General features: G+C 33.7%; 1 protein-coding gene across 5 annotated transcripts in view; it reads right to left on the bottom strand.

Annotated features, from left to right (window-relative positions):
* The window catches only part of EPC2 (enhancer of polycomb homolog 2), a 192,453-nt gene that overhangs the window by 135,349 nt on the left and 37,611 nt on the right, over nt 1-19,493 (bottom strand). For all 5 annotated transcript variants that reach the window (XM_001364961.5, XM_007494139.3, XM_056793822.1 and 2 more), the window contains one exon: nt 5,555-5,714. In XM_001364961.5, coding sequence (XP_001364998.1) covers nt 5,555-5,714 — 160 coding nt within the window. The remainder of the gene's footprint in view (nt 1-5,554; nt 5,715-19,493) is intronic.

Raw genomic sequence — 19,493 nt, 5'->3', positions numbered from 1 at the left:
AATTCAGGCAACTGAAGAAATAACAATGAACTAAATGCTCCATTTTAAAAACAAATATATAGCAAACTAAAAATAAGCACCAACTTGGAAGTATTTTGAAAAAATTTTATTTGGGAATACACAAAAACAATTAAATGTTATAATAACACAGAACTGGTTCTTTAAAAAAAAAAAAACTACTACTACTACTACTCCTACTACTAAGAAAGCCAATAATCCCCTTTAGTTAATCTGACCCAAAAAGGGGGGAAATGAAATTACCAAAAATGAACAACTTGAAATTTTAAAAGAGAAGGAAAAAATTATCAGAACCAAAATGATCATATATAATTTTGCAATATATCAGCAAAACTCTTATTTAAAAAAATATTACCCACAAAAACATAAAACAGCCAAATTGACAAAATACGAAAAAGGATCTCAATCTAACCTCAGAAAATAAAAATGAACTAGCTATAAAGTAACTGGGGGAGTGGAGGGGGGGGGGGGGGATGATTCCTGAACTTCTAGAGGTTGTGGTCTAATTTTAAAAAGTAATCTACATTTGTGTATATGCACATATGCAATAAATACAAAATGAATAAATATACAGTAGACTTAAATAAAAAATGGTTTGGTAATAATACTAATAGTTGGGGAGTGCTGAGTTTGAGGTGCCTCTAGGGGATCTAAGTTGAAATGTCCTATAGGCAACTAGTAACATAGGTCTAATTCTCAGAGACTGGAAGAAAGATATATAAAACTGTGAATTATCTGTACAGAGATGACAATTAAACCTAGGTAAAATGATGAGGTCATTGGTTACCAAAAGAGAGCAGAGATGGAGAAGAAAAGACCTAGAACAGAACCTTGGGAAACAAAACCACAGAGAAAGACTAATGGAAAGTTATAACTATTCTATACTCATGAAACAAAGAAAAGAAATGGAGGTTAACAGTTTAAAGAAAACTTATCAAGCAACTCAACTAAGTAAAGTCATCTCAAGGTAATTAAATTATGAAATGGAAAAGACTATCAAGAACATCACCCTTACAGACTAACATTATAGTCCCAGAGGTACTTACAAAAGCATTAGAAACAGCACTAAAGTGAGTAACTACCAGAAAAGCAGTTGAAACCAAGTATATATTAAAAAGATCCCTGATGGAGGCATGAATTTAGTTTAGGGTTAGCACAAATGTTCTAAGTTCTAGAACTTGATTTCCAACTGTCATAGATGATCTAAATGTCTCATTGGTGTTCTAAACTTCATTCACCTTTGAAATCAGTTGCTATTTCTGATAAAGAAGCTACTTTCCTAATTGTCCATGCTCAAAAATCTTTCAGACATTTTTAATTTTGCCTCTTTCATTGATTCTCAACTTCTTTAATGTGCTGACCATGTGTGTGTATATAATACTCTGCCTGTTAATAATATCAATAATAATAAAGAACTTTGTATATATGATCTCATTTTATTCTCACAACAATCCTGTGAGGTAGGGGCTGTTGTTATGCTCATTTACAGATAGGAAACTAAGGCAGAAAGAGGTTAAGCAGATGAGACCACAAAGGGAAAGCATGCAGTGTAGCAGTTCTCAATCTTTCTTCTCTCATGGACCCCTTTGATAGTATGGCAATCTTATTGACCCTTTCTATGAATAAAGAACTTAAATGCATAAAATAAATACATAGATTTGCAAAGGAAACTAATTCCTGAAATATAGTTACCAAAATATCTATGTTTTTTAAAGTTTATATAGACTCTCAGTTAAACATGGAGGCTTAAAAAAGGCCAAGAACAGAGTTTTAAAGAATATAAACACTAATGGGATTCCATTATAGAAATGACAAATATGTTAATGTGGAACTTATAAGCAGATTTCCTAGAACATATCAGCAAATGCCTTTAGGAAAAAATGTAAGGTCTATGTATCAAACACCCTTGTTCCCAATTTTTCAAGTTGAAATAACAAAGATCATCACTCTCCTTTCTTAGGCCTCAAGATATTAAATGATGTTCCATATTCTCAACAACTTTATTTTATAGGTGTACAAGACGTGAATGCAAAGCCTCAACAGGGGATCCAATTTTCCTTTTTGTTTTCACTAATTCTATCTAGCTGAAATAAAAAGCCCAAGAATTCAGGGGGTTTGGGGGGAAAAAAAGAAGACAAAACTAGAGTGTTCCTAAAATTCTAAAAGAATACTCAAAATATCTGGAAAGTCACAAAGTTAAAACACATTTTCTAGATCATTTGTTTAAATCCTAGAGAGCTGTTTGTCTAATCTGAACCTTAAAAGTTCTACTATTAACTGGTAGCGGTTTATATTAAAGCATTTCCCATGTTCAATTGTTAATCCAAGATTTTCTCCTCTTTGTCAAACTCATTCAAAAGCTATCTGCTTTCATTACCTCTACTTCTTTCCCCTCTTTTCTAAATGCTCTGCAGTTGGCTTCTGATAATTAATCAACAAAAACTGTTCTTTCCAAGTTAACAATGATCTCTTAACTATTAGATCACAACCTCCTCTGTGAAAATTGTCTGGTACTGCACCATCCTGGCTCACCTACTAATGATCTTTACAGGATCTTTACTAGATTATCATTCACATCTAAATAATTTGTCCTGGGTCTTCTTTCCATTTTTTTCCTATACTCTCTCTTAGTGATCTTCATCAGTCTCTAGAGATTCAATCATTATCTCTATGTAGATAAATCCAAGATCATTTCCACCCTAGTCTTTCTTCTGATCTTCATTGCCTATTAAGCCATTTCTAACTCTTTTAGAGTAGGTATTATTTCATTTTTCTTTTTATAATTGTAATCCCTAGTTAGGTGGCGCAGTGGATAAAATGCTGAGCCTAAAGACTTTAGGAAAACTCTTAAATTCAAATCTAGTCTGCAACTCTTGAAGTAGCTGTGAGATACTGGGCAAGTCATTTAACCCTGTTTGCCTGAATTTCTTCATCTGTAAAACGAACTGGAGAAAGAAATGGCAAACCACTCTACTATCTTTGCTAAGAAAAACCCAAGTAGGATCACAAATAATCAAGCACAACTGAAACAACTGAACAAAAAATCTATAATCACTAACATAATGCATAACTTTAAAAAAAATGGTAATTGAGTGAATTAACTGTTCAATTTTATTTGTTAAAAACACATGGCACATTTCCCAATTGATAAATGGTCAAGGGACATGAATAGGCAGTTTTCACATGAAGAAATCAAAACTATCAATAATTACAAGAAAAGGTGTTCTCATGTGATACCCAGTGGAATCACGCCATGGGGGAAAGGGGGGGGGGGTGAGGAAAAGAAAATGATCTTTGTCTCTAATGAATAATGCTTGGAAATGATCAAATAAAATATTATTTAAAGGAAAAAAAAGAAAAGATGTTCTAAATCCCTCCTGATTAGAGAAATGCAAATCAAAACAACTCAAACCTAGCAGACTGGCCAATAAGGTAGCAAAGGAAGGTGATAAATGTTGGCGGGATGTGGCAAAAATGGGACAGGACACTAATGCACTTCTGGTGGAGTTGTGAATTGGTCCAATGATTCTGGAAGGCAATTTGGAATTATTCGCAAAAGGCTTTAAAAGAATGCCTGCCCTTTGACCCAGCCATACAGTGGTATACTGCTGGATTTGTACCCCAAAGAGATAATAAGGAAAAAACACTTGTATAAAAATACTTATAGCCACGTTCTTTGTGGTAGCAAAAAATTAGAAAATGGGGGCATGCCCTTCGATTGGGGAATGGCTGAACAAATTGTGCTATCTGATGATGATGATGAAATATTATTGTGCTGAAAGGAATAATGAACTGGAGGATTTCTATGTGAACTGGATTCCTCCAGGAATTGATGCTGAGTAAAAGGAGCAGAACCAGAACATTGTATACACAGTCTGATACACTGTAGAACAATCGAATGTAATAGATTTTTCTACTAGCAGTAATGCAAGGATCCAGGACAATCCCAAGGAAAATATGAGAAAGAACACTATCCACATCCAGAGAAAGAACTGTGGGAGCAGAAACACAGAAGAAAAACATATGATCGATCACATGGTTTGATGTGGATATGATTGGGATTTTGGCCTTAAAAGATCACTCTACTACAAATATGAATAACATGGAAAAAAGTTTTGAACAACGATACATGTATAACCCAGTGGAATTGTTTGTCAGCTCTGGAAGGGGGGAGGAAAGGGCAGCGGAAAAAATCATGAATCATGTAACCATGGAAAAATATTCTAATTTTTAAAATGAAAATAAAAACACATGGTATAAATCCTCTATCTGATTAAAATATAAATGGCTCAAATTTGGTTACTTTTGGCTTGAGATTTGTGTTTAGCTTGATTGCTAATTAATATGGTGGTTCTGGTAACACTGAGAAATAAGTTTTGATTTTTAATATTTCACTGTGGTTGAATTTCATTAAACAACAGTCTTTGTTCATCCAGGAACAACTCTGTATGACCTTAAACAGGTCGTGTCTTTGCAACTCAGTACCACCTTAACACTCAGGACTGTTATACACAAAATGAGTCTTCAAAGCATATTTGTTACATAAAGACCTATAGACTAAAAACTTTCTTTATAAAATACTGTGATATTTTCATCGTAGAAGCCCTATGGTAATTTCATATCAGTTTTCTAATTTATTAATAATAAACCAGATACTTTTTTCACATTTAATTTAGGAGGGAAATAATTTTAAGTTCTTCACAATTAAAAGTAAAACCCTGTATTTTTCTTTAAAACACTTCAGCAAGAATATGCAGGCTTTAAAATTCTGCTGGACTCTATGGAGTTTTGGTTTTGGTTCTGGGATTTTTAAGAAGGATTTTAATATCTTTCACGCAAGAAAAGAAAAAGGGAAAAAAATTTTTTAAACCTTTAAATTGCCAGTGTTAACAGAGAAATAAAATGATAAAGTTCTTCAAAGAAAGCTTTAACCAACATGGGAAAACTGAAAGAAAATAAGATTCACTAAAACAGGAATCTCTAATCAAAACTAAAAAGCTTATTACTCTTGCCTGACTTAATATAAGTGGAATTAACCCCATAAATTGAGCAGATGAATATAAAATCAAAGAATACAACAAATTATAAGAAATTCAATTTTTAAAAATGGATCTCTGGGAAATAAAACTGCAACATACAGGAATTTTTAAATCATTTTTAAGTGATGGCTTTCCTGAATCAGTATAAAAAAAATTTTTTTAACTCATCCTGGCAATGGATTTCATGGAAACCAAACCTTTAAAAAAACTGCAAGCATTTCTCTCTTCATCTCTCAAAAAAAATATTAAAAAGTCTTAATAAACTATCAGATGAAGTTGGTCCTAAGTACTAAATGCCACATAAATATTACCTTTAACAAACCATATCAGTGGTCAAAATGTACTTAAGTTTTAAAAGCAGAAACAAGAGATCCCATTTTTAAATTTGTTTTAACCAATGTATACATTTTTTAAAGTATATTTTAGGAAAAGGTGGAAGGAAGTAGGGATTTGAAAAACCAAATTGCAAACAGAAATCAATGGCTCAAGTAACTTACGCTGAATATGAATGAACTGTTTCGGCTGTTTAAACTCTCCTTTGTACAGACGATTATAATAGATGACGTTGCTTTCTGCCTCAGGAACTGGAATGACCATGCTCTCTTTCTTTTCTCTAAACACTTGCTGTGCAGAAATTGCTCGCTGTAAATGGTGTTCCTGGAAAATGTAAAGTGAGCAATTTAAGTTGTGTTAATAATAAAGATTCAATGTATTGTACTTAACATTCATTTTGTTCTATTATATACCAGTAGTTTTAAAGAACCAAAATAACCCAGGCTTGACTTTTTTTTTCTGCCACTAATTAATAGCAAAAGGAGGCAAATCAAAAAATTCTGGTATCATTCATGCATTTAAAAAAAAAACTTTCAGACTATAGCTTAGGGTCACCATCCATTCAGTCATCTACATCTTTTTTTCTTTTAACATAAGAACTAAAAACTATTAAGGATAAAGAACTGGAATGGCTATGAGAAATTCAAATAGAAATGAACTCTTTCTAAGTCAAATATTGACTTAGAAAACCACAAATTAATATTACCTATGTTATATCAAATTGTTATCTTATTAAACATTTCCCAACTATACTTTAATTCAGTTGAACCTTCAGTTAGTCATCTTTCAGGCCCCTTATAGCCCACCAAGTTTAACACCTCTGAACTAAAAGATAATTTTTTTAGAGATTCAATTATGCTCAATATTCCTAAGTCAAAAAAGACCTTTGAAAACAAAAGTAAAACAAAAATCTGATTAACATAGTTAAAAATATTTATCAACAATAGATCTAATTTCCACAAATCCCAATTGCTATTTTCTTTAGATCTTTTAAATGAGTTGGTCATCCACATATACATACATACTTGTATGTATGTATTTTTAACAATCACTGCAAATGGACAATGAACTGGACCAAGAATTAAACACAAGGAGAGCAAGCTAAACTACTTTTAAGAAGTTGTAAAATATATTCTTATTAGTGATCCCAAATTTGACAATGAAATAAAACTCCCATTGCTTAAATATTAGCTATATTGGTGTTAATGTATGGCTGTTAAGTCATGGAGCCCTGCATCTTGAGGCTATAATACTTTTTTTAAGGGAAGAAAGAACACAACACTCACACATACCATTCCTTTATCAAGTTGGTGTCTTTCCATTACTTTCTCTCATTCCAGGTTGGTACTCAATTCCATCTCTTCATTTCCTTCTCTTTATTCAAGGTATAACTCAATCTCCACCTTTTTACAAGAAGCCTTCTCAACTATTAGTGCCCTATTTCTCAAATTAATTTGTATTTAACCTCTCACTATTTATTTCCATTTTTTCTCTTTTTATTTATTATATATATACTTATATATGCCCTTGCTAGCAAACTCCAAAACTGGAGTACAAGCTTCTTGAGAGTAGGAATTATTTCACTTACTGTATTTGTAACTCCAAAGCCCAGTAGAGTGTTAAGCAGAGAATAAGCTCTTAATGAATATTTACTGAATGGTAGATTTATTGAACAACAATCCAAATAAAGAATGCCAAAAAAAGAAATATGAGAAAAAAACTGGGAAGCTCAAGTGATTAAAACAAGGAGTAAATGGTAGATAACTCATGTGCTCCACTGATATCCCTTAATAGAAAAAGAGTCTCAAAATATTGGCAAACCCTCTAGGACATATTAGGAGGACATGGACAAGTCACAAAGGATGGAGAAGGAAAGAATTGTAGATTTTGGAGGGAATATTCACATTGATGAGATTACTAATCCATTTGAAAAACTAACTAAATATATATATACATATATATATACCTACACACACACACACACCTATATATATATATAATGTGTAACATTTGAAGATTCTAATCAAAACTGTGATTACTCAATTTTATCTTAGGTATATAAAATATCAATGCAAAAAAATCTAAGGTCAAAATCTAGGGCATATCAATGCAAACAAGTGAATTTTGTTATAATCAATAAGCTTTCATAAAGTACCTACTGTGTGCCAGGCACTACGATAGGAGCTGGGGATACAATGCACTAAAAAAAAAGGTATATTCTATTAAAAACAACAACAAATGTGAGGATGTATAAAATAGGAATACAACTATAATTGGGAAATAGGTCCTAGCAGCTGGGAAGATCTGAAGAAGTCTTACACAGAAAGTATTACTTAGACTGGGTTTTGAAGAAAGCTAAAAGAACAGAGAAGTAATGTTATGTTTGAGTAGCAGCAAAAAGTCAAAATTGGCCAAATCAAAAATTCTCTAAGAAGCTTGAAAAGTTGGAATCAGATTACAAAGGGGCTGTGAATTACAACATCCTCAACTGACAAGCAGTTCAATAATATAAGCTAGGAGAATTCAAAAGAAATCCAAGGTATCAATAACAGGGGGTGGGAGAGTGCTCCAAAATTACTAATATGAGAAATGCAAATCTCTGCAAATGCAAATTTGGGGAAAGCATTTCGCACCCATTAAACTGACAAAAATGACAAATGTCGGAAAGTCTGAGGAAAAGCAAGTCTATAAATACACTAGTTTTTCTTGAATATAATTATTCATATAGAGAGACAGGCTGACTTGGAGTCAGGAAGACCTAAATTCAAATCCTACCTCAATCACAACTAACTGTAATCCTGTACAAGTCACTCAATATATGTCTCTTTGTCTCGCTTTTCTCATCTTTATAATACAGGGGCAGCTGGGTGGTTCAGTGGACAGAGTACCAGGCTTGGAGACAAGAAGTCCTGGGTTCAAACTTGGCCTCAGATACTTCCTAGCCATGTGACCCAGGGCACATCTCTCATCTTTAAAATAAGGATAATTTATAGCACTTACTTCCCATGGTTGTTGTAAGCATCGAATGAAGTAACAAAGTACTTTACAAACCTTATACATTTTCTTTTATTATTTCTAGTTCACAAAGATGTTAGTCAATTGCTGTTCAATCTAATTGGTATTTCAGTATGGCAAATAATTGTATGCTTTTTTCTTTTTATCTCAAATGTAGGGGTAAAAACTAATATTCTCATTAAAATGTCTATCTGAATCATTAATTTGTTCTCTTAAAAAATATTATAAAATCAATCTTATATCTAACCTCTCTTTCTGACTTTATAGACCCCAGGAACTTAAGTAATTCACCAAAAGTCCTAAAGTAGAGGAACTGAGCATTTCAACCCAAGCCTTTTGGCTTCAAAACCAGAAAGAAAGGTAAAAGTAAGATGCATTTCTTATCATTTTTCATTACTCTTCACTGGAGGGGGGAAAAAAGAAAGCTAAAAACCTCTGGAATTATAATTAACAAGGACAGGGTATTGGAAAATCTTTAAAATTAAGTCCGCACGGTGCTAAAAATTCTAAATTTAATGTTGCTAATTAAACCAAGTTAATTGTTATATAATGTTAATTTATATAATGTTACAATTACTTTACTATATTAGTAAATGATTTTTAATGTTTTCTCACTACTGTGGTGAGTAAAACAATATTAAAAACAAGAAAATAAAATATTTTACTAAAGAAGTATCTCAATTTCTGTAATACTTTAAATGTAAAACTAAAAAGGAGGGTCCCAAATCCCCCCCCCCGAAAAAGTAGCCGTTTACAAAAATAATGTCAGGTACTCTCAAGTTTGACAGATATTCTCAATTGGTGAAGAAAATCTATTAATCTGCAGAGACTAAAAAGTTATATCAAATAAAAAAGAAAAGTAAATGTGTCAAGTTTACCTAAAAGTATTATTTAGCATCTGTTTTATTGCATTTATAATCATTCTAAACAATATAGTGATCTACATAACATGGAACTAGACATTTCTACAACTATCACTTAAAATTATTTTGACAAGAGATAGCATTTGTAATAAATGTACAATAAAAGTACAAAAATAAAATGAGTAAGACTAGGGAAAATGATTTATGAATAATTTCAATAGTAACTAATAAGTTTGCAGGAGACTTAATGTACATTATCTTATTGGGTCCTCATAGCAACAATGGGCAGCTTCATCACAAATACTATATCCATCATTAAAAAACATGGAACAGAATAGAATAGAATATAACTTGTCACAGGTCACATATACAAGAAGCTAGAACCTGAACCCATGTCTTTTTAGTTCTCTACTCCACTATACCAATGGGGGCTCTCTCATTAGGGGTTCACAATTATTCTTAACATAGTATATCAAAATACTTAAAAATAAAGAATATCTCTGTGCTGGAGCTAAAGAAAACATTATGCTTTAAACATAAAAGTAGTAAGGTAAAAGTAATTAAGTTACATGATATTTTATGAGTTTCAAACAAGGTTCTATTTCTTATGAAAAAAAAAACTTTAGAAACATTTACACTGCTTCACTAGGCTGGAAGACAACACCATGAAAACAGCAGCAAAAGAAAAAAAAGGCTTAAAAGGAAAAACATACAAATTGGACTCCAACAAGAATTCCTAGAAGTAAGCTAAAGAAAGAGATAAAAGCAGGAGAGAAAACACTGAGGAAAGAAATGAGAGTGATATAAGGAAATTTTAACTTTTCTTTAAAAAGCTCAAGTAAAAGGCACAAAAAATGCTAAGGAAAATATCATCTTAAAAAACAGAATTGGCCAAATGGTAGAAAGAGGTACAAAAATTCACTAAAGAAATGAACTCTTTAGAAAGCAGAATTGCCTAAATGGAAAAAGAGGTCCCAGAAAATAATTCCTTAAAAATTAGAACAGGGCAAATGAAAGATACTGACTCTATGAGATAAAAAGAAACAAATCAAATTAATGAATTTTTAAAATAGAAGAAAATGTGGGCAGTGCTGGGCAATTTAGAAGCTATGATAGGCCCCTATGAAGAGGGGAAAGGATCAAGAAGTCACTATAAAAGCCCTGAAATTCTTTGGCTGGAGGCAGTCTTCTGGAGATAATCTTCAGAAGGCTGTCTTCAGGAGGGATCTTAACCTTGGAGCTTTGGCTGGTGACCTGCTCTTGGAGGTAACTCTGGACTTGGGACCTTGGCTCTTGGACTGTTTCTTGGGTGAGTAGTTGGCCTTCCTTTTCCTGGTGTCTGGAAAGAGAAGAGTTTCAGAGAGGCCTTCCCTTCTTGAAGGAGGCTGAATGTGTGGAACTCCAGGTCCTCCAGTCCAGGGTTAATAAGCCCTGCCAGTGCTGAGCACTGGAGCAATATTTAGTGATAGTGTAGACATCTTCTCTACCCTCTTTTTGTATTTCTCTACTTTCACTTTCTACCCTTTTGTAATTCAAAGTTATTAAAAGTCATTTTGACTTGAGCTAGAATATTTTTGAATAGGCGACCACAATATTATCTTAAAATTCTCACATATCAAACCCTTATTTTTAATTCCTTACAAAAGTCGATTTTAAAAAGAGCTTAGACATCATATTTCAAGAAATTATGAAGGAAAATTCTAATCACTATCGTTTAGAAACATACAAACGTAAAAATTCTCGGAGGCACCACTTCACATCTATCAGATTGGCTAACAATAAAGAAAAATGGCAACCCTGGTGAGAATATGGAAAAATAGTGACATTCCAATTTATCATGCCCTTAAATCTATTTTTCATCACCCACAAAGGCACCACCTCTATGTTCAAGAATTCTCAAATCCCCTTATCTGACCACATTCTACTAGCTCTTCACCTCTCCAATACCTCTTCATCCACAACATCCCTTGAACCCTTCACCTCTCTCCCCAGGCCATCTCCCCCACACTTAGCTATTCTCTCCTCTTCTACCCATCTTAACTCTTGGATAAGCCATTTCAACTCTACACTGTCCTCTCTTGAATCTCAATTTCTTTACTATCATTTTGTTGATTATCCCAGCCAAGCCTCAGCCCTAGGCCATTCCCACAATTCCCAACTTTTTCTCCTAGACACAGAACTAAAAGAAAATGAGAAAAATCATGCAACCTTTCTGAATGGGTGCACTACTCAACTGGGATTTCACTGCTCCTAGGCAATACTACCTTCATCAACTCGCTATCCCACTCTCCACAGCAGCTCTTCCAAATATTTTCATCCCTCCTTAAGTCTCCCATAGCTCCTCCCTGCCCCTATCCTCTCAGCTGAGAACTATCCCTCTTCTCTATTCCTCGTCTATCACTCCGATGCATTCTGCCATTCTCTCCTCCTTTACCCCTGTGTCACAGGATGATGCAGCCTTACTCCTTTACCAAGGCAAACCACCCTTATTTGTTCAAGTGGTCTCATTTTACCTGCCTCCTTCAACAGACTGCCTCCTGTTATCCCCATTCTTTCACTCATTTTCAATCTCTCCTCTTCTCCTGGCTCATTTCCTACTGTGTTCAAACACCCATGTTTCCTCCAATCTGAAATACTGATCCTTCCATTTCTGCTAACTCTAGTCCTATATTTTTCCCCCTGTCCTTTGTACATAAGATCCAAAATCATCTACAAAAGATGTCTCCACTTTCCTCTCAGTCTCTTCTTATCCCCACATAATCTGGCTTCCAATTTTATCATTCCACTGTTCTCTCCAAAGTTACTAATGATCTTTCTCTAAAGTCATTAATGAGCTTTCTCTAAAGTTACTAATGATCTCTTAGATGCCAAATCCAATGACCCTTTTTCAGTCTTCATTCTCCATGTTCCTTCAGCAGCCTTTGATTCTGTTAATCACTCTCTTTTCCATAATACTACTCTCTTTTCTTGAGGTTTTCAGGATAGCACCCTCTCTTGATTTTCCTCCTTCCTATCTAACCATTCCTTCTGTCTCCTTTGCAGGAAACTTCTCCAAATCCTACCCTTTAACTATAGGTTCTCTATCCTGGATCCTCTTCTCTGCTCCCTCTTTGCCTGTTGTCTCCCCCTATTAAATTGAGAAACGTGAGGGCAAGGACTATCATTTGCCTCTTTTTGTGTCCCCAGCAGTTAGCACAAGGCCAGGCACATAGTAGGCACTAAATAAATGTTTAATGATTAACTGACATCTTGTCTGTACATAATTATTTATACTTTAGTATTTAAAATGTTTTACTTTGTGATCTCATCAGCTCACATAGATTTAACTGCCATCTCTATACTGATGTTTCTCAAACCTACCTTTCCTGCCCCAATTTCACATCTCCAACTGCCTTTCAGACATCTCAAATTTGATGTCTAGTAGACATCTTAAACTTAATATCTCAAAAACAGAATTCATTATTTTTTTCCACTTTGCTGGTAGAAAGCAACATCATTCTCTTAGTCCCCTAAGCTCACAACCCGAGTCAACCTGAATTCCTCACTATCTCTCACCTCACCCTACATCTACTCCTAAGGACTATCAATTTCACCTTTGCAACATCTGTCATACACAGGCCCATTTCCTCCCTTGACACTACCATCAATCTATAGTTGCGGGCCCTCATCACTTCATGCTTGAATTATTTTAATGGTTTGCTGGTTGGTCACCCTACTTAAATCTCTCCCTACTCCTCCTTCCTCTAAAATTATTTTTCTACGGTTTGATTTAACAGACACACTCACACTCAAGAAACTCCAATATCTCCCTTTTGCCTCCAGAATCAAATACAAAATACTGTTTAGTTTTCAAAGCAATATATAACCTAGCTCCCTCCTCCTACCTTTCTAGCCTTCTTACACTTTATTCCTCACCCCCAATATTTTTCTCAGATATTGTAGCATTCGTCTCCTGGTTTTCCCATGAACAAGTCACTATGGGCTCCAGGTATTCTCTCTGATTGATTCCCAGGTCTAGAATGTTCTCTCCCTACGCTGCACTAACTATTGACTTCTCTAACTTCCTTTAAGTGACACCCAAAATCCCACCTTCTACAAGAAGCCTTCTTCTCAACCCCTCTTAATTCCACTGCCTTCTCTCTGTTAATGATTTCCTATTATTTGGTATATAGCTTGCTTTGTATATATTTGTTTGCCTGTTGTCTCTCTCTATTAGACTGTAAGCTCTTTAGGGTAGGCAGAGTCTGTCTTTTGCCTCTTTTTTTGTGTATCCAGCACTTAGCACAGTACCTGGCACATAGAACACACCAAATAAATATTTTATGATTGACATTATACACAATTTGTATAATGTTTATACATAATTATTTTATGTTGTCTCCCCTATTAGACTGTGAGTTTCCAAAGAGAAGGGCCTGTCTTTTATCTTTCCTTGTAACCATAGTGCATATCACAGTGCCTGGCATAAGTAAAAAAGGAACAAGTCAAAATATTAACAAAACACAAAAGCATGGAAATATCCACAGAACATAGAAATAAAACCATAGATTCACTGAAAAACAGAAGTATTCTGCCTTAAGACAAAAAGGTAAAAACGGCAGAACAAAGAGAAAACAACATCACAAATTTCCTAGGAGAATGCCTGATAATTTTACAATCTGATGAAAAGGTGGCCTTCTTGCAAAGGACTACACTTTCACCTATGTCTTTGAATCACCTCCAAAACCATAAGGTTATTAGAAGGAAGCCATCTAGTCTTTAATCTCTGATTTCATAAATGAGGAAACTGAGGGCCAACAGGAGGTAATTTGTCAAGTCTCCTGATTTCAAAACCAGCACCTCTTTGAAGTGGACTCACATTCCCCCAACATTAAAGAATTGGTCATGCCCCCTCCTTTTTCTCCATTATTCACCAGCTCATGGTCAAGTTCATTATAATTCAGACAATCTTGCACTCATAACAATAGGTTCTTAAAACTTCCACTTCCTTCCTTATCTTTTCCAAATCTTCCACCTTGATCACACAGGAAAAGTTTTCTCTTCTTTTTTCCTCTGTTTCGTTTGTGAGCCAAAAAACAATCCTAATCATGATCAATAAGCTGAACAACAATGCTATTGATATGCCTATGTTGAGGAAAATAAAAGCGATTTAAAGAAAAACTGGATGAAAAGAAACCATTAACAACAACACATAAGTCTCCTGAAAATACTCCAAAGAAAACCACCACTCCCAACAACACCCCCAGCTTGCTCCCTTTGCAGAGATGTGAGGTCTACATTGTGAAGTATGGTACATTATATACAACAAGAGATTGATTTGTTTTGTTCAACTTTTGTTCTCTTATTCCTTTAAAAAATGTTATGTGATGGTTTTCTGCAATAAGAGAGGATATATATCTATAGATAGATAGATAGATAGATAGATAGATAGATAGATAGATAGATAGATAGATAGATATGAAAATATATAGGCAATGTAAAAATAAAAGATAGGGAGTCTTTTTCCCCCCATCATTCTCCTCCAAATTGTTTTCTTTTCCCTTAAATCTGTTTTTATTAAAGCACTCACGTTAAACACTTTTTTACTACTGATCCAATTATAACAACTATATATATATATATATATATATATATATATATATATATATATATATATATATATATATAACACAACACATCTTAGCTCTTTATATTCATTCTAACTTAACTAACCTAAGGCCCCCGCTGGCCTTACTGTAACCTTCCCCTCTATTCCCACCTCATTCCTTAGTATTTCTAGGCTTTTCCACCTTTCTGAAATTGTATTTTCTTTTTCATGTGTTGTCTATTAGAAGATGAAGTCTTTGAGAGCTCAATTCCTGGTACAATACTTAATAAATGCTAGATCACTGACTCTCAATTTTTCTATATAAATAACAATCCTTATCATTTAGCAGAGTACTTGACAAATAGGAAACAATAAATATTTTTCCATTCTATTTATTAAACATGTTTTAGGGGTTAATCCAGAATATTATAACTTTTTATGGGGAAAGGCATCTCAAATTCCAAATATTTTTAGAAAATTTTACATGTCTGTATATCTCCTGATACAATTCCTTTATGAATAAAATTACCATTCCCCCATACGGTGAGTCCTGCATTATATTGAATCTAGTAAATCATCAACTTTTGATATACATCCCAACTTCATCTTGATCAATAACTTGACCTTTTCTTACTTTTCCCTCAGGAATGAAATATAAAATATGAGACTGAAAAAAATGAAATCAGGCTTCAGTTGCTATTTCCAGGCTACAAAGTATTTCATAGATTTTTTTCTTAGATTAGGTCAGATATGGACAAAAAAAGAATGACTTTCTGTCACCAACTGTAAAAGCAAATGAGGTTTCTGAAGCAAATTATAAGATTCTGTTCCTTAAACAATTATATTTTTGAGGGGGAAAATAACTAATTCTGCAATGTTCTCCAAACAGGGAATTTCTAGCTCTATAAAAAAATTTTTTTAAGTAGCACTGAGGCTGTAAAGACATTCTCTGTTATAAAACCTAAAAGCTGAGACAAAATTCTTATTCAATCACATTCCCTATATCTTTGGTTATTACATTATACTGATATAATTGTATAGAAAAAAAACTGATGTATCTCAATCCTAACTTTGCACCCAAGAAAAGTCACATCAGGCATCATCATTATGCAAAAAGCCCAATGATGATGACTACATGCTCTCTAAAGTCAATTAAAATATCACATTCTGATTTAGATGTTGCACACTGAACATCAAATTCTAACATGCCACTGATTTTGGTCCACTAACTTAGAGACTTTAAAACTAAGGCATCTACAGTTCCAGAAGACAGAATGAGGAGCAGCTGGCATAAGTTACAGGAAGGTAGATTTCAACATAGTACAAGGAAAAACATAATAATTAGAACCTCCCAGCAAAGGAATATTTTTGCAATCTCTATGAGTAAAGAAAGTTTTCCTTCATAGAATTATCTTTATCATTTCCAGTTCAGTGTTTAGTTAAATTCAATAAGTATGCATTAGCCCTATGTGCAAAATTCTAAGCTAGGAGATAAATTGGATCTGATTTAAAGATTTCCATGCTTCTTCCAACAATGCAGATAACAACCAATTATACACACCCCTCACTTCTCAGTGGCTATTTATATTGTAAGATAAATTCACTACAAGACACTCAATATAACAAAACCTTCCTTTCTTTCTCATAACAGTCAGAGAACACTAGGGAAGTCCCTGGGTACTCTGTCATCTTTCACATATACCAAGTGACCAGCCACTCATCATTTTTTGTCTGGCATACATTCCTCGGATGACATTTAAAAGAATTTCTCCTTCTTCAAAATAATTTGTTTTATTATTGGAAGGGGGCATGTTTTACAGCTTGCTCACATCAACCATGTATGATACTCATTTTTCAATTCTTTAGAGGCTATTGTGTTTAATATGTCAAAGCAATATAATAGTGTCTGTAAAATATCAGTATTAGAAAGGTAAGCTTTTATGGCTCAAAAAAAAAACAAACAACAACTCTGAGTAGATTTTCCTACTTCACCTCTTTGCAGAAGTGGGAGATCCATGAGTATGAAAGACTATATATATTTTCATGGGTTTTTTTTTAATTGATAAGTTATGCTGATGTTTTTCACTTTTTTTCTTTGAAAAATATCATTTGCTAAATGGAATGGCTCTCTGGAAGAAGAGAAGGAATATTAGGAGAAATTATGCTTATATTTTTAAAAAAGGGAAAAAAAGACAAAAAAGACATTAGTAAAAGCTTTTTTCCCCAAAGAGAAGATGATTTTCCAGAATAAATATGGGATCATTAAAAGAGCCCATCAATTTCCTGAAGGCAATTCAGCCTTCTCTCATTCTGTTTAATTCTGAGTATAATTTTATATGCTGGTGAGATATAAAAACAAAATGATTCCTGCCTTTAAGAGCTTATTGTCTATATTGAATTATATGATTATATGTAATTATATTTATAGAGCACTTTAAAGCTTGCAAAGTGCTTTACAAATGCTACTTTATCTTCACAACAAACCTGGAAGGTAGATGCTGTTATTATACAGTTGAGGACACTGACAGAGACAGAAGGGCCCAAGATCACACAGCTACTAAGTAAATATAAGAGGACAGATTTGAATTCAGGTCTTCCAGACTTGAGGCATGGCACTCTATCTACTGGACTGCTTAGCTGAATTAAATGAAAAATTGTAGATAATGTATAAATCACTCATATTTGTATTTAAATTTTGATTTTGTTTAGATCCACCATTTAAAAAAGTAATCCTTTAATAAGTATATTAAAATTATCAGAATTTCCTAAGCACTGACAACAGGAGTCGAATCAAGAGATCCACAAAGTAATCAAGAGCTAATTAAATGGAGACTTCATGGACTGAAAGCCAGGCCTGGAGATGGGAGGTCGTGGATTTAAGCCTGGCTTCCAATACTTTCTGTGTGACCCTGGACAAGTCACTTAATCCCCCCACTGCCTATTCACTCTTTCTCCCTTGACAGAAGATACAGATTTTTAAAAATAAAAATTAACAATAAAAGAATTGGCTATAGATAAAAATATAATGATCTTACTTTTGAAAGGTGCAGACTAAAAATATACAGCACTTAGAAATAGTATCAAGCTATCACTCCAGCCCATCATGTACAAAGGAACAAGAAGTGGAGCTGCAAAGCTCTCTACTTGAAATATCTTCTGTGTTTAATGCAGTAGAGGAAAATGGATACACAATCTAATATAAGGAAATCACTCCAAACGATGTAGATCTTTTCAAATGAAATAAATCCTGAGTTGAGCAATTAGGAATGCTAATTAATCAAATAATCTATTTAAGAAAATTGCTATGTAGAATAATTAGTTAACCAATTTTCAAAGAATTAGAACACACTATACAACATTAAAACTATACTATAAATAACTTACCTTTTTTAATGATCCAGAGAACACGCCAACATAAAAATTAATTATCATAGTACTGCAGGTGTGAAGAATTGTATTCCAAAAAAGAGAATATTGGACAAAGACTATTAATATATGACCCAGTATTAAACTATCCAATGATTTGTGCTTATTCAATAAAGTATCAAATATACTGGCTATGTTTTACATTTGCCACTAAATAATTACAGAGGGTACAACATTTTAGGAAGGACACTCATGACCTGAAATACCTCCAGAAAAGGTAAAACAAAGCTGGTAAAAGGCTTCAAATTATGCCAGGTGAAAATTAATTGAATCAATTTGTCTGGGGAAAAAAAGGCCTGGGGATTTTAGAGGTCTGCAAGGCTCAATAAGAATCAGCAGTGTGATTTGGCAGAAAAGAAAGATAAAGTGCATTGTAGCACCCAAGAACAAAGGGATACCATATTCTATTTTGAGCACATTTTAGAAAGCACAATGATAATTTTGAGATTATCCAAAGAAGAGCAAGTAAGATGATGAAGAAATTAGGGATGTTGTCTGGAAAAGCATTAGGTGTGACAATAATAGCAATTGTCAAATATGTGAAGATTTATTATGGTAGGGGAAGAGAGGTTATACTTATTCTGCTTGGTCTCAAAGCATAGAATTAGAAGTAATGGGTGAAGCTGCCCCCCCCCAAAAAAATTTCTGCTTGAGAGTTCTCCTAAAACACAATGAGTGAGCTACCTTGAGAGGCAATGTGATTCCACTTCCCTGGAAGTTGGCAAGTAAATATTTATGATCATTCTGAATTTTTTTTCAAGTATAGGGTTGATTAGTTGGTTCTGAAATCAGTCAATTCTGGTGTTCTATATTAATTGACAGCTATACAATCTACTAAATAAACTTTAGGTTCTATGAGGGCAGGAACTGCATGATGTTCTTTTTATCTCCCAGCATGGTGCCTTATCCTAAGTACTTAACAAATATTTGAATAAATATAACAAAACCACAGACTCAAAAGTGAACCTTAAGTCCACAACAGCATTATTTTCATGTCTTTTTTTTTATTTCCATACATTACAGAGGATGACCCTGGATCCTCGCCATTCCATCATTATGTATAAAAAGTCTTATAGCTCCTAAAAAGCATTAAAGGTTTTTATTATCTGCTGGCATCTGCCCAATTCCACCAAAATACAGAGAGGTCCATCATCAGAAAGTTTAGCTACTAGATGCATTTTTTACTGTGAAAATACACAAATAAGATTATTG

Source organism: Monodelphis domestica, chromosome 4 (genome assembly GCF_027887165.1).
Source record: "Monodelphis domestica isolate mMonDom1 chromosome 4, mMonDom1.pri, whole genome shotgun sequence".
NCBI lineage: Eukaryota > Metazoa > Chordata > Mammalia > Didelphimorphia > Didelphidae > Monodelphis > Monodelphis domestica.
Note: the sequence above shows the minus strand (reverse complement) of the source record. Positions and strands in the feature narration are given on the sequence as shown.